The sequence below is a fragment of the Passer montanus genome, unplaced genomic scaffold, assembly GCF_014805655.1.
Source record: "Passer montanus isolate IOZ18808 unplaced genomic scaffold, ASM1480565v1 scaffold20, whole genome shotgun sequence".
In the NCBI taxonomy this organism is placed as follows: Eukaryota; Metazoa; Chordata; class Aves; order Passeriformes; family Passeridae; genus Passer; species Passer montanus.
In genome coordinates, this window is record NW_024366592.1 from 11,462,979 (window position 1) to 11,478,285 (window position 15,307).

The 15,307-nt window shown below is 41.6% G+C and overlaps 1 protein-coding gene across 1 annotated transcript in view; it reads right to left on the bottom strand.

Moving 5' to 3' along the window:
- Window positions 1–15,307, bottom strand: part of AGK (acylglycerol kinase) — a 36,449-nt gene that overhangs the window by 3,329 nt on the left and 17,813 nt on the right. The window contains exons 7-13 of the mRNA XM_039708039.1: window positions 14,908–15,002; window positions 12,803–12,872; window positions 11,870–11,949; window positions 9,770–9,827; window positions 7,311–7,455; window positions 6,135–6,232; window positions 3,826–3,896 (exon numbers count right to left, since the gene is read on the bottom strand). Coding sequence (XP_039563973.1) covers window positions 3,826–3,896; window positions 6,135–6,232; window positions 7,311–7,455; window positions 9,770–9,827; window positions 11,870–11,949; window positions 12,803–12,872; window positions 14,908–15,002 — 617 coding nt within the window. The remainder of the gene's footprint in view (window positions 1–3,825; window positions 3,897–6,134; window positions 6,233–7,310; window positions 7,456–9,769; window positions 9,828–11,869; window positions 11,950–12,802; window positions 12,873–14,907; window positions 15,003–15,307) is intronic.

Below are 15,307 nucleotides of genomic sequence, written 5' to 3' on the forward strand. Positions count from 1 at the left end.
AAACAAAACCCCCACATTTTTCATATCAAAACCAATCAGCATGACATTTCTTATCAGCTGCTTCTGTTATTACTCATGAAGAAACCGTCATCATTTTATCCATTCCAAATAACATATCCAGTTTTGACAGTTTCTCTCTTCTGGTACCTGTGAGATTCTTATTTATGTACTGAACTTAGATAAGTGCTGCTTCCTTTCCCACTTCTGCTGATGACAAAAGGGATCGCATGGAATGCAGTTTCCTGTCTTGGAAAGCTGGTGTTGCAAGTGCCATGTGGTCTTTTTCAAGGCTTAGGCTGCTGTCCTGTTGCCGTCTCAGCTGTTAGAGAACAGCAAGTTGTGATTGCTTTTCCCCACAAGTGCTGCTGCAGAGTGAGCACAAGCTCTGGGCTGTGCTGACCTTCCTCTGGCCTCCTGACTGACCACACACGTAACCTTTGACTGACCCCTGGCAAAGGGGACACCGCACCCCAGGCAGCAACCTCTCAGTCTGGGCCCCTCTCCAGACAGACAGCAACACACAAATAGCAAAGAGAACAGCACAGAATTATTGTGTTAATACACCACAATTCTCAAGCATGGTGGAATTATCACAGATATTTCTCTGACAGGCAATGCCTGCTGTCCCCAAATTTCCATCTCTAGACTGATATGAAAGAAAGGTGCATTTAAATATTGCCTAAGAAAAGAACTCACAAAAATCACGTCAGAATCTCCCTGTACACCAAATCTTCTATGCCCCGAGGAAGGCAGTGCCTCTAAAGTCACAGAAAATCCCAGAGAAGGAACATGAGAAGAGAGGCTTGAAACAGGAGATGAAAATCAAAGACAAAGGAAGAAAAGCTAAGGAAAGGGCAGGGAAGGATAGAAGCAATATTAACTGCGGAAACTTTGGTTTTAATCAAATATGTATACACTAAAAGATTGATGAGTGATTGTGAGGGAATTAAACATCCTCCAGCAACATAAATTATAAATCATTGATGGCATGCAATACTATCAGTTTATACAGTACTGTACAAACAAGCAGCAAGATTCCTCACTTAAAGTTTAACCTGCTTGGAGTTTATCATACAAGGCATACTCTGGTGAGCAAGCAGATTTTTTTGGCCAACGAAGGCACATGAAGCTCTATAGAGACGTAATTGTGGGGTCAAGGTAAACTCAAAAGAGCCAAGACATGGAATTAAAGATCAATCAAGGGAGAGCACAGGTAGAAGCAAATAAGACACAACTTCACCTGCAGTGATTGCTCCTCTAGTGGTCCAGCAGAAAAAAAAAATCATAATTCATTTCCCTTAGACTCTGGTCCTCACTCAAGACCAGACAGCAATGTGAAATAGGAACAAGATCAGAAGTCTAACAGCAAATTTCCATTGATTGTTGCATCCCACTCTATTCTGAACCACAAAAGTACAGGCAGAGAGAGAACCACAACACCTACTGCACATAACACACAACTGGAACATCATTTTCATATCCAGAAGCTGCCAGTGTTAAATGATTCAGAGTAAGACCTCTAACAAAAAACCCCAATTTTGTGCACTGTGGATGATAACTGCAATTGTGTCCTGGAGTGACAGCTCTCTGTATTTTCATATACAGAATCTAAACTGGCTACCAGGATGTGGATTACTGATGCCACACTTTCCATGCCTACTCTCCTTCCCTGCAGCACTTCTTAGTAATCACTCCATTGGAAACAACTCTCCTTCCCCCACCTTATCAAAACACCAGTTCTACAGCTGCAGTGGATGCTCTTGCTCACACAGACCTGATCCACAGCCAGAGGCACTTTTATACACCTGGGATAACCTCTTCCTTTCTTGGAAATCCAACAGCAGCTGCCCTCCAGCACACTGACACATCCCCACATGCCCCCAGACACACACACTGCTGAGCCTCCATGGTAGTTTCCTGCTGGATGTGTGGTTTTCTCTGTGTGACCCATCAGTTCTCATCAGCTCATGTCAGTGCCCTCTCCAATATAAAACCCCCTTGTTAATTGCACTGATAAGGTATTTCCTCTAAAAACCTTTTTCAGCCCCCCAAATTCTGGTATTTAAACTATGCACTAAAAAAGAAGAAAAAATAAAGAGCTGTTTCACACATTTCCAAAGACAAACCCTGTTGGTGCTAGGCAATGGGGGGCCTCTGATAATGGGCTTAACTCAACTCCAGCTGGCAAAGGCACAGTGGGACCTCTGAACACCCTGATTCTGCCTTGAAAAAACAGGGCACCTTTTCTCTGCTCTGACTCCTTTCTGTACAACTAACCATCCCCCCCCACTGCTCTCCCACCCCCCACACCTCTCTTTGTCTTTCTTTGTTACCTACAGGCTTTTTGGCACTATTTAATCAAAAGAGCTTGTTTCTCTGAACTTTGCTTGAACAGCTCACAGCTTTCAGTACTGCCTCTAATTAGCTCTCAACAGCAGGGCTATGGTAATGCTTCTCACAGGCTTTTTCTGCATGACACTGTAACTGCAGTCAGAAAATGTGCCACACTACTGCAGGAAGACATCCAGTCAACACAGGAGGTATTATTTACACTGGGAATACACTTGAATATGCCTCCCGCAAGTCACACAAACTCATCTACATTTTTCTGCCAGCAAAATGTTTGAGAACCCAGAATAACATCTCCTTTATCTATCTCCTTTACAAGACCAGATTCCTCTTGCTTCTAATAGGAAAACTGCCTCCTCCTTTCCTTCTGTAGCCTTCAAAGCAAACAAATCAGTCCCAAGCAACAACAGTCCACATGCTCATGCAATTTGAAAGCAGCTGCAGGTGGTAACCTGACTTACAGTGTATGCATAGGTCAGAAGATTCTATTCCCACTGAGGCTCCTGGGAGGCTCAAATAAGGGGCCTGAGTTGCCATTAGTACCACAAACAAGTATCTTGCAGGAATTATTAGGGTGATGACAAGCAGGTAAAATTGCACTGAAATCCTCACACTGATTTCACTAGAGGGAGCTCGAAGACTGAGAAAACAGCAAATTAAAAGGCAATATGGAGAGGAGCTCCCCTGGATTTAGCAAGAAAATCTGTTGCTGGTAAAACCTGTACTGAAGACATAATGTATTTGAGAGTGGGACTGTAAGAAGGAGCTGGAAAAGGCAGCTCTGATTTGCTTCTTGTAAGAGCAGGAGGAACAAGAACACTACAAGGCATCACAAGCACAAAGGAAGCACTACCTTTCACTTTCTCCACACGCTGCTTCTTCACACCTGCAGCCTTTCTTATTCCACGTACAAGAGGCCCAATACATTTGCTTAAAGTCCCTGTTTAAATTCACATCTTCCAAAGTTCTTCTGGCTCAGACCTAATTTCTCACAAGAGCTATTGAGGGAAGGAAGAGGCCCTCTTAGAGGAGGGCCTGTCTCACCACAGTTCAAGAATTCCCAGATACCACTAGTACAAACAAACCAGCTCTGTGACCCACCTCTCAATCCACTGAGCAGCTAGGCCTAAAAGATTCTGGGCTAAATCTGCACAGCTGCCTATAAAACTCAGTAAGGACAGTAATATCCAAGCAGTACTGACTTACAGCAACAGGGGAAAAGATGAAAGGTATAGGAAACTCAGAAGCTAGGAAAAACTCCAGGTTCTGAATACTCCAGGTTCTGGATTTCTGCCTTGTTTACAGAAACAGAACATGAGTAAGAATTTTAAAGAACAAAAGTACTAGTCCCTGAGAAGCAGTACTGATTGGTGTGCTTTGCAGTCCTCTGCCTCTGAATCTTGCAGCACAGTATGAGAGAAAACCAGCACACTTTTCAGAGATCCTGCCCTCTTTTTGCAGCCTTCCCATACTCACCCTCTGTGAACAAACTCCCCTTTGCTGACACTCTCTGCTTCAATGCAAATGTCCATGAAGTCCTCAGTGCGCTGTGCAAAAAAGGATTCAGAAATCAAGCAGTTAACATTTGAAAATGCCACACCCATGATACTGCAATATGTTCACACAATGGCCAGTCCTTTGTCCCCCAAAAGGAGACAGAAGATGCATTTCTGCATTTCATGCTTCATCCAAATCTCAATTTGAGATTAGAAACTAGAAATTACAGACAGTATTTTCCCATTAATGAATATTCAATAAATACCACAAGAAGCAAAATAACGAGTCACACGTTTGGCTTCCTGTTACATTTAAAGACAATAGCAGATCTCTTACGCTTACTTATTTAATTTCTATTCAATGGGTATTTCATGAATTTAAGCAATAGTACAATGATACAACATTGTACTATGGCTTAAATAGTACCAAACACCACAGTAAGAGAATTTTAAACAATACAAATTGGAAATCAAAGTGTCCTTGGTAACAATCCTTTAAACTCCTCACTTAGTTTCTTTCCTATTTACAGCCTGCCCTTAAACTGAGTATACAGTACAGCTTTTCCCAGGAAAGCAATTTTGATTAAGATGCAATTTATATCTTATGTATTTTAATATTTTTGTCATGGCAAAAGTTGTAGTGTGAAGATGCAATCAAAATTATAAAAGTAAAAATAAATGCATGTTAGCTTAATTTGGTTTATTCCTTTGCTGTTCTGCAGAGGCACTGCCTGAGCTGCACCTGTATGGTTTTATCAGCTTCCCTTCAATGGGGCAGCCTCTGCATGAATCTGAGGTGAGACACAGAGACAGGACTGGCTGGCAGCAGTCAGCAGATATGGCCTGGTATTTATTCCAGAGAGCTGCTGGTCAGCTTTGAGGACTACAGGGACAATGGTTTCAAGAGAGGGACTTTAATGCAGTAATAAGGGATCCACATGTGTAGAAAAAGAGATGTAGTATCAAGATATTTCCACCTCTAGAAACAGGAAAGTACAACTGGTCTAACATGAACTTGTCCATTTCTCTAGGTTATGCAAGAGACCTGAGAACCCTACATCACTTGCTTCTTTTCAAAACCAATATTGAAGTACATCTTGAACCACAGAAAGAACATTAAGGGAGTTTGTGGCAATTGGACACTTCTGTTCTTGGTAGGTCTGTTTTTACATCACTGGTTCCCATCCAGTTCCTGATATTTCTTCTGTTCTTGGTAGGTCTGTTTTTACATCACTGGTTCCCATCCAGTTCAACAACCAATTCTGTTCAAGTGCCACCTAGAAACCACTAAAAAAAATACCCAAATACTAGTCTCTGTCTAGCTTCTACCATTACTAGGACACTGACAGTCCAAATCATAACCCATGATGAAGAAGAAACTAAAGTTCATGGTGGTATATTCTAAGGAGAAACCAGGAGAACATTAAAAAAAGTAAATTTGCTTGTTTGGTTTCTCTTGGTCTGATCCTGCAAGATAACATATCAATATAACACACATTTTCATGTTCTTAAAGACCCGGATTCTAAGGAAGAAATATGCTGCAGAAAGTTCAACACCTCCTGTTAACCTGGGTGTAGTGGCAAGGGTTTCCTGCACCCTTGAGGAGGAAATGCAGCGAAGCTCACGAGCATAGAATCACTGTGTAAGCATTTTCCTGTAAAATTAAAGACTGACATCTATCCAAATAGCTTTCACAGCAGTAAAATTGCACCAAAACACAGGCATAAGCCAAAGAGAGGTTCTAAAACAGTGAATGAACAGCATGAACATGCTGAGAAGGTTATGACAGGAACAGTTCCTTTGATGCCTTGCTTCTATTCTTTCATCCACCTGCACTTCCTTTCCTTCAAATCAGTGTAGCCCCTGTCCTTTCCCTAGTACCAATTATTTCTAACTCTACTCTGCAAGTCTAAAAAAGAGGGACAGAAAAAAAATCCAGCCAGACACTCAGGCTCAGCTTCCTTTTAGCAGAAGTTCATAAAAGAGACTCTCACATAGGGAAAGGAATGCTTCTTGGTCCTTTTTTTACTCATGGGAAATCCTAAAACTTCTGTTTGCCTACTGAAACCTTGTACAAATTCTTTCTGATCCCACTGCAATGCAGTTTTACACTGGTCTCCTGTGCTTTCACACTGGATCTGAAACGTGCCCTTTCCTGGATTCAATCATGGACCTCTTCTTCCATGAAGCAGTAAATGTTATCCATATAGAGCCAAGAATGGGAGTTTAGCAAGACAGGAAAACTGTGGGCAGGCAGCATTTGGAATCCAATTATGTTATGGTCTTACTGCTAGATCAAGCTGCCTGTTCCGAGTTGCAATGGAAAGCTCAATGGTGGACAGCTTCAGTTCTTCCCAGTCCTCTGGGGCTACCTCCTGGGGGAACTCTGCATATCAGGAAGAGAAGGTACCAGTCATTAAGTGGAATTTAATTACACAGATCACTGTGAAGCAGATGCCAGACACAAAAATCAGTCTGAGCCATTCTGGCCACTAGTTTTGTTTCTCAAAATGTCAAAATCTTAAAAAAATTAAAAGGGAGCTTAGGAGTACTGAAGAAAAGAAAAAATACCATCAGCATTTACACAGTACCAGAAAAGATTGTCAAGCACAGTACATCACAGCCCTGTGAATCCTTACGTCCAGGGATTAGTAGATCTCCTGGGCTAGTGGCAAGAACATTGAGAAAACCCATGATATACTAGTATCAAAAACCCAGGAATCTGATGTTCAGGTGGCTGTGGTAACACATTTTCTACAGGAGGCAGCTCCACAGTTCAGTTCTCATATCCAGATCACTTGGTGCATGCTCATGCATGAATCACCTCTGCTAGCCAAGGAGGAACAAGGTCTTAGCAGCAGGCTGTGCAAAATACCCACTCTCCTTCCTCCTGCAGCCTGCCATGTGCACTACGCAGACAACAGCCCAACCCAAGAGGGGCTCAGAGAACACAAAGTTTATGGTACAGAAAGAATTTAACATATTAAGAGAAATTTAGGCCTGGTCCAAATTGTATTTAAAGTCACATTTGTTGCACTGCGTCAGCAACTCTCCCCACCCTGGAAAAACACGGGCTGCTCCTCTCCGCCCAGCTGAGAAGCCATTCTGCTGGAAGATGATTTCAAGAAGTTCACCCAGAAGTGCCAAGTATCCTCAATGGATACCTCCACTGCAAAGGCAACTATGAGTCCAGGGAACACCCTGGGTTCTCTACAAGTGAGTATTTGTTTGAGACCACAAACACTGGCAGGACTACTCTGTTCCATTTCTGACAGATGCCACTACAAGCGTCTTGACAAAAATCACAGTTTAAATAAATTTAAAAAGGAAACAAAAAAACCACCCCAAAATAGTAACAGAAAAGAGAGCAGTGAACTAGACATGCCTTCCACACAGCACACCCCCAGACCTGTTAGAGGAGTAGAGCCTGCATGTGAGTTTATGCCTGAACACATCCAGCCCACCTTTTGGAGATGACCAGTATGACCGAAGTCGTCTGTAAAGCCTCACATACAAAGGAGGTCTGGATGGTTTCTCCTCTGGCTCTTCTGGAGGTCTCTCAGTTGGACCCAGGTACATGAGAGCAGCTTGATGTTTCTGAGGCCACTCCTTGGATTTACATGGAAAGAAATGACAGAACATGAAAGGCATTTTGTTTAGGGCATTGCCTGTTTATTCTGTTTAGTCCTGTAGCCTATTTATTGTGTTCTTACACGTAGCCCTGTAGAGCTACTCAGACCACCCCCCGCCACTGCCTCAGCCTACTTTATGGCTCTCCAGTCTCCAGGTTCATTGGTGAGATGACATTTCTGCAGTTTCAAAAAGATTACCCACAGTTCCCAAATCCACTAATCTAATCCTTCCCTGCGCAGAAGTGAGGGCCTTTTCCCCCTCTATGAACAGAGGGTGAAGGGATGTTTCCTTTGTTGCTGATGTGTGGCAGGGTGACACAGCTGCTTCTGGCTGGAGGGAACAATCCAAACCAGCCAGGTCAACAGTAATGTCTGAAAGCACAGTTGGTGTCTGCATGGCAAAAAGGCAACCTCAAAGAGCAACTGCTCAGCAGGATCCAGTGCAAACAGACAAAGCCTACAGTGCTGTGTGCAGCCAAGGGGCACTAAAACCTGACAGGCCTTTGTTCTCCAGCAACTCAAACAATCCAGACCTGACCTGATAGTCAGGTGCTTCTAAACACCAACAGAACAGCTCTTAAGGCAAGTCATGTGAGCTTTATAAAGCATTAAAAAAATAAATAAAAAGGAAAGTACTAACACACTATTCTTGGTGTTATTTCAGATTCCAGTACCAGGGCTACAGAAAAACCTTAGCTTTTGAAATATCTCCAGATGCTGACAAAGTTTATTTCCTGTCAATGTTTTGAAAATAATTTCAGAAATGCTCCAAATGCAGGACTTATGGGAGGGAATACCTCAATTGGTTTTTAAATTTATATACTAAAACAACACAGCCAAGAGCTCACATGAACTCGGTACAATTATTTTTCTATGTACAAAACTACAGAAGTCGTTTTGGATCATATAGCACAGGTTGTTAAACTAATTCACCTCACACCTCTGAGAGCAAGGAAAGACTCCACTCTAATACTTACACAATAAGCAGGACAAACAGAGGTTGTATCAGTAGGGCAGTACACAAACAATAAATATTAATGATTAAATGGAAAAGCAGCAGTGCTCAGATAATTTAAGATTGTGTATTCTAGAAGAGATGATAACACTCATAACAATGCCCCTACCAATATCAGAGGTGATATGTCCAATTACACTTTTTTTCAGCTACAGGTCATCCTGTTTCAAGAGACACCCCCAGTAAAACCAGAAAATATGAAGTGTGGAGCAGCAAACACAAGCCAGGAAGAGATTAAACTCAACAGGCTGGAGACAGTTCTTGTAGAAACTAACAAAATGATAACATAAGAGTCACATAAAGTAACGTGAACATCACAATTAGGTGAGACCAGGCAGAAAGTTTTCTATCTAAATGGCTGAAGAAGTGGGCACTTCTCTTTAACCTTCAGCAGGTTTAACAGATCTTTTTAATGTGCAATTAATAGCTCACTAGAGAAATCCACTATCACCACCCCCAGCTGAGCCTCAGGACTCAAAGGAAGCAAGAAAGGAGGTGGACAGAAAAGAAAAGGTTTCTACTTAGAATGCCAGAACTCAGAAGCATAACCTCACATTTTCTATGGATGGGGGGGAGAAACCCATCTCAACTCTTCTGGATACATTACTATTAAATCCCCCTTACAGGAGCTGTCTATAAAGGAAACATTGTCATTGTCACAGACAGCATGGCAAGACTGCACTATTTGATCTACTGTACCAGCTCCTGGGCATTTTCACTGCTTTTCAGGAGGTTCCTTATATGTTGAGAGAAAAGTAAAACCACGTGAATGAAAATGCCTTACCTTTAATGCAGGTCAAATTTTCATCTTTCCAGGATCAATTTTAGGCAACAGGCAAGATAAAAGCTATTCATCTTCATGTTCATTTTACTACACAAGGAAGCCTGATTATCAATGTGCATGAGCAGTCTAATTATAGACCCTTCTGCCAGATGAATAAATCAGAGTGAAATGTTATTACAAAGAGTGTTGAGAAAATGTGGCTGAGCTCTTTAGCACTTCACCACTGCTGCTCACCAGTTTCACAGGGGGTTACTGGCTTCCCCTGGTGATCTTGCAGAAAAAATTAAAAAAAAAATTTAGAAGTATTTCTCTTTGCCTTCCTCTCTTCAGAAGTAAATCTATCAATTGGTAGGCTTTCTAACAAGTTGAGTTTTAGTCCCATTTTTTATTGTTACCAGAACCCTTCACAAAAGCTCGCAGACAAATTATACAAAGCATAGTCAGCCTGTTCATTTCTGAAACAAAAACATTTTCCCTACAATTAATGTTTACCTTAAATGTACTGAAAAAATGAGCTGCTTTTGTTTTCAGAGGCCCAAGGTACCAGTACCTGGAAAAAGAACAGATACAGAACTTCTGAGATATCCAGGGGTCCATACTGGGAAAGGAAGAAACTTTGCATGAAATCAGAGCACAGAGACTTGTTTGCCACTGAGTTAGTGCTCCCTGACAACCTTTAGCTTTTTGATACTGTAAGATAGTTTCTACACATCACCAGCAGCCTAGCAGTGACATCCCTATCTTGAGTTACACATCACCAAAATGCAGTGTCTAATCTTCACTACGAGCAGCAGGACATCTCACTATCAGAATTTTACTTTGTTTTATGAGACATCTGAGGATGATTCAAAGGTCTGTGGTCTAACAGCTGGTGGTGTGCATCTCCACAATATGCAATACAGCGTATTTCCAAAGGTTGGAGGAAACAAACAAAAAACCAAACGCTTCAGTGATAAAAGAACCAGCAAACATTCATTAGTGGCAAAGGATTCTCACATCGAAATCAGTTTTGCAAAATAAAAATCCTGCCAGCCACACAGCACTGTACAGAATCTAAAGATGTGACTGTATTTAGACAGGCTTGGCACACATTTTGATCAGTGTCTTTCACCAAAGAGGGTCAACAAAGCACATTGAACAGCATTAGCTCAAGAGTACTGCAGATGTAAGGATCTCATTAACCATTAGGCACGCAAATGTGCCCCTACTCCCCTCAAGCCACGAAATGGTCTGTAAAATAGTAACATAAGACAGCACCAGCTCTCCAGCAGCACAGTCCTTAGTAGAGGGATAGTCAGACACACTTCTGGAACTGTGTCTTATGGCTTAACTCCTTTTGAGTTATTTTCAGTTTAAGATCAGCTGCACTGGAACACAACAAATGTCTTTAGTCCAATAACCCATCTCTCATGGGCAGCAAAAGTGGATGAAGTGGGAAAGTATAAAAACAGGACAAACACACAAGGATTTTGTTCCAAGCAGACTCTGAGCACCTGTTCATTTGTTGCTGAAGTGCTTTCCAAGCTGGATGTGATTCTCTGCATTCAAAAACACTTATGGAAGGAAGCAAGGCTTGACGATGTTCGTGTGCCTCATGTATCAAAAGTGCTGTCGTGCCTCTAGCACTGAGCCCAAAGGACTCTTACAAAAGGGAAGTGCTGCAGGGAAAGATGTGAAGGCTGACACCAGGAGAAAACCAGGGCACGGGCGGGAAGCCCAGTAGGAGCGCAGAGAGAAGTGCATTTCTTTGAACTGGGGGCTGCAATTAGCAGGAGAGCCTGCAGCACAGCCAAGTCAGCACCTACACAGCCCACTTAAGAATGTCCCTGGCCTCCCAGGGACAAACAACCTGACCATTTACTCCATCTCCCCCATCGCCTCTTAAACCTACTCAAACATTTGCCAGACAAACTCCAGAGGTCTGCTACCTCTTTCTTCCTGACAAAGACAGCTCATTCACAAAGCACATGGTATTTCCTTACAGCTGCATTTCCTCCATAAGAGTTTGGGGAGTCAGTTGCTTTGGCAATGCTGCTCCTTCAGCAGATAATGCCTGTCATTTGATACACAGACACTGACATGTTAAGTGTCCACTGGAGAAAGCCCAATAATTATGAGTTTAGCATTCAGAGAACAGTCATCAGATAGCACAGTCCATGCAATTTCTGGCAGGAACCTGAAGGCATTTCTACTGCATCTGATGTCCCTTGCTGGAATTCGGTTTCAGAGTACACACACAGCTTTTCATTGGCAGATGACAAAAAACAATGGCCAATTACTTTACTTAGACTTTACTCAAGGGAGAGATTTTCCCTGTTACAATCTGAATAAAGTTCCAGAAGCAGATACCACAATGCAAGAAGAAAGCAAATACTTAAAACAACAGGTCAGCACCAAATATTTATTTCAAATCACAAGAATTCTGATACATCTTACACTCCTATATGTGTAATGCAAGATCTAGCAAGAGTGGGTGCCTCTGCCTTACAGATGGCTATATTCAGAAAAAGACTTACTTGAGAGAGGGGAGTGTGTCTTTTTAGGCAACAGATACTAAAAACGGTACAGTTTCCAAAAATAGTATTTTCTTACTTGCTAACTTTAACTCCTGCATCTCTGTAAGATCCCCATCTTAAACCAGATACTGCAAACACAGGCTGCTCTTTTTCTCCCTGTAAAGAAAAATAAATACTGCAAAACTGCCTTTTCTTACCTTTTTTCCAACTTTATTTTCTGAAGTTGGAAAAATAGCATTGCTACATAAAAACTTCTGTTAAACTTCTACACAGAAATTTAACAGAAGTGGTATGACAAAGAGCTAACAGCAAGAAAGCTTAGCACAATTTAAGCACTGTACAGTCCATCTGCTCCAGGGAGGAATATAAGAGGTGAAGTTTTGAACAGGTAGCCTGAGTTTGACTGCACACCCAGCAATGGCCATTTCATTTCATGGATTTGACTGTTAGCCAAAAGCAAGCTCTGCACAGCAATACAACACTCTTGCTGCAGAAACGTCCATTCTACAACTGAACAGAAAAATAATATTCAGAAACCATACGAGGCATAGTCAAAGGTTTTCCCATTTTGTATCTTTCCATTTGTCAAAGAAAGCTATTAACTTCACAATCCACAGGAATGCATCAAATCAGCAGACAGCTACTGGTATCTCTCACCATTGCTACAGGAATACCACTGGTAACTTGTATTCATCAATACTCTCTGAGTCTCAAAGAAAAGCAATGCTGAGGCTACCATTGCTACAGGAATATACCACTGGTAACTTTTGTATTCATCAATACTCTCTGAGTCTCAAAGAAAAGCAATGCTGAGGCATTCTAGTGTTTTCTGTTTAAATTGTCTGATGCCATAGCACATGGTGGAGAAATGACTGCCAGCAGAACTGTTGATATCATAAACTAAAATGCGTAACAGCAAAACAGAGGAAAACCAGTTCATGTAAACATAAAAATATCAGAATAGGAAAGTTTTAGGAATGTTGGTTTCCAAATAAGTAGATGCATTCACCTTGATCTGCAAGACATCAAGTGGAACTGTCTCTCCTTTCAAAATGGCCAATGTAGCATTAGTAATATGCCTGCAAAACAAACAGGAAAAAAAAGCAAAGGAAAACAAACAGGAAGGAAGGAAATGAGTAAGCTTTAAAATTACTTTTTTTTCCAGCAAATTCCACTATGAGTCCAGGTAGGGTTTTTTTTCAGCAAAAGTAAAAACCACAGGGAAACATGTTGCACTTAACCGAAATCAGAAAGCAAAACGTGTGGTTGCAACACATGACAAAACCTAACAAACAGCAAAATACAGAAAACAGTGAAAGGAAATTACCAGCCTAAGCTTTTGAGATATTCCTCCTTTTTGAGCTAATCTAGGAGATCAGAGGTCAACTGTGTTACCTCTTCTTTCAGATACTTAACATACAAAGGACCCAAATCATGATTCTATTTTAGTGGTAGCAAGTATTACAGCCTGGGAGAGAATGAGACAGCATGACTGGCCTCAATTCACATGTCTGAGATTGAGCTGCATTAGTATGTGCTAATTTATTTTGAAGTTTTTAATCAACGTAAACCCACTTATCAGCAGTGCCCATATTGTTTAGGTCTCCATTAAGTTGTGGACAGCAGCCAGAGCACTTTTGTCAGCTCAAGCTGTAAAGATTTTGTAACCAAAGCGTCTGAGTCCACTAAATAGCCTATGTTCAAACCTTGAAGCATATACTTGATTGAAACCCTTTCTTTGTTTTCAAAGTTGGGTAATATTTAGTTTCCACACTGCATACATTTCCAGTGTCTCAGCTGGACAAGGAAAAAACACAGTTTTTATATCCAGCCCAATATTCATGTGAATCAGTGGGAGAAACTGCCCTTGGTTTCATCAGGATTACAATACTGAGACAGATAAGGAAGCTGTTCTTCCCACAGCTCATCATCTCTCACAGCTCTTACCTTTCTCTAAGACCTTTACAGTTCCTACACTCCTAAGAGAGTGCTGAAGGAACCAAAGCCCAAATATTTCTTTGAAAAATATCACTTCTGCCCTTCTTGACTCAGGTTCTGTCACTGGTGCGGGTTGTTAAGCAGCCTATTGACCAAATTATCTTCAACTTCTCCAGTGTGCTGCAGTCCCACCTGCACAGTTCATTACCTTGGCACAAGAAAATCATCCATTTCAAACAGCTTCTTCAGAACCCAAACATAAATTATTATTTTAATCTTAGCTGCTGATTACAGCCTTGTCCACCTTTCTGAGCTTCAAAGCACTCTGGTAGCTTTAAGGAAGGATGTTATGCCAGTTGACTAGTGGGTTTTACGTATGATGGATACCAGCAAGGGTTCCACAAAGAACAACGTTAATGAATTACTGGGAGAGCGAGAGTGAAAAGATTTCAGGATCAAGAAGAAATATATTTATTATTATGAGAGGAGAAGAAGGGGGAAAATTGAAAAGAAATGAAGTGTGGGGAAAAGAAAGATTGACTCCCTGTTCCCCTTATAAGTGGAGAAAACAATCCTGCAGCAAACTGAACTGCAGGCAACAGATACCACCGACTGGATCATATTGAAAATGCTGAAGAATTGGGTTGTTGGATTACTGCCAGCATCAGTCCCACCATAGGGAAAAGTGAGTCCTGCCCTGCAAAAGCCAGTAATGTGATCCAACCTTTCCCATATTGTTGTATGCCTTACTTGGCAGGTCCTAACCAGGCTATATGCGGACTGGTTTCTAGAGTTCTTAGACTGGAGAAGGGTCAGAAAGAGGACTTATTTTTGGCTTATTTTGTCACATCCTTGCTATATCCTTGTCGTACCCTTTCAGCTATTCCTAAGAGGCTGATCCTCTTAATCCCTTTTTCTTTTTAAACTCTGAGCATCACACGATCACAGAGAAATTAGTCACAGCAAATGATTTCGAATAATACATACATTTCCTTCTCTTAATTTTTAGTCAGTTTTTGGAAGTCATTAACTCAGGTAAGTCCAGAGAATCATCAGGCTCTGCCCAGAGACTGCCAACTTCTATGTAATATAGAAGAAAAAGAAAAGCATCAAGCTACCAAGAAGCACTGCTTCTTGAAAACAACCAACCATGTTTCAGAAACACGTCATACTTACTGGACTTGATTCGTGCTCTCAGGGTACAGCGTGTGGCTCAGAGTGCAAGTTTTTCCAAGGGGTATGAATCCTATAGGAATCTTACTGAAGGCAGCCTGGACACATAAGGAGAGTAAATTAACATTTGCATGAAGCTTCCTGTGTGGAGATCACAGCTGTGTCTGGCATCACCCCTTTGGCACTGAGCACCAGGCACTTCCTCACACAATGACTCAGAACATGGCACCCAAATCTGTGAAGCCATCACTGCCAACCGGGTACAAAGGAGCTCTCTGTAATCATTAAGAGCATTGTTACATCCATTTTGGCAGCCACATCCCAACTAATGCATGGATTCTGTCAGCAATCTGCCATCTTCCTTAATACTGATGGTGGCATCACAGGCTCTGAATCCCATTTA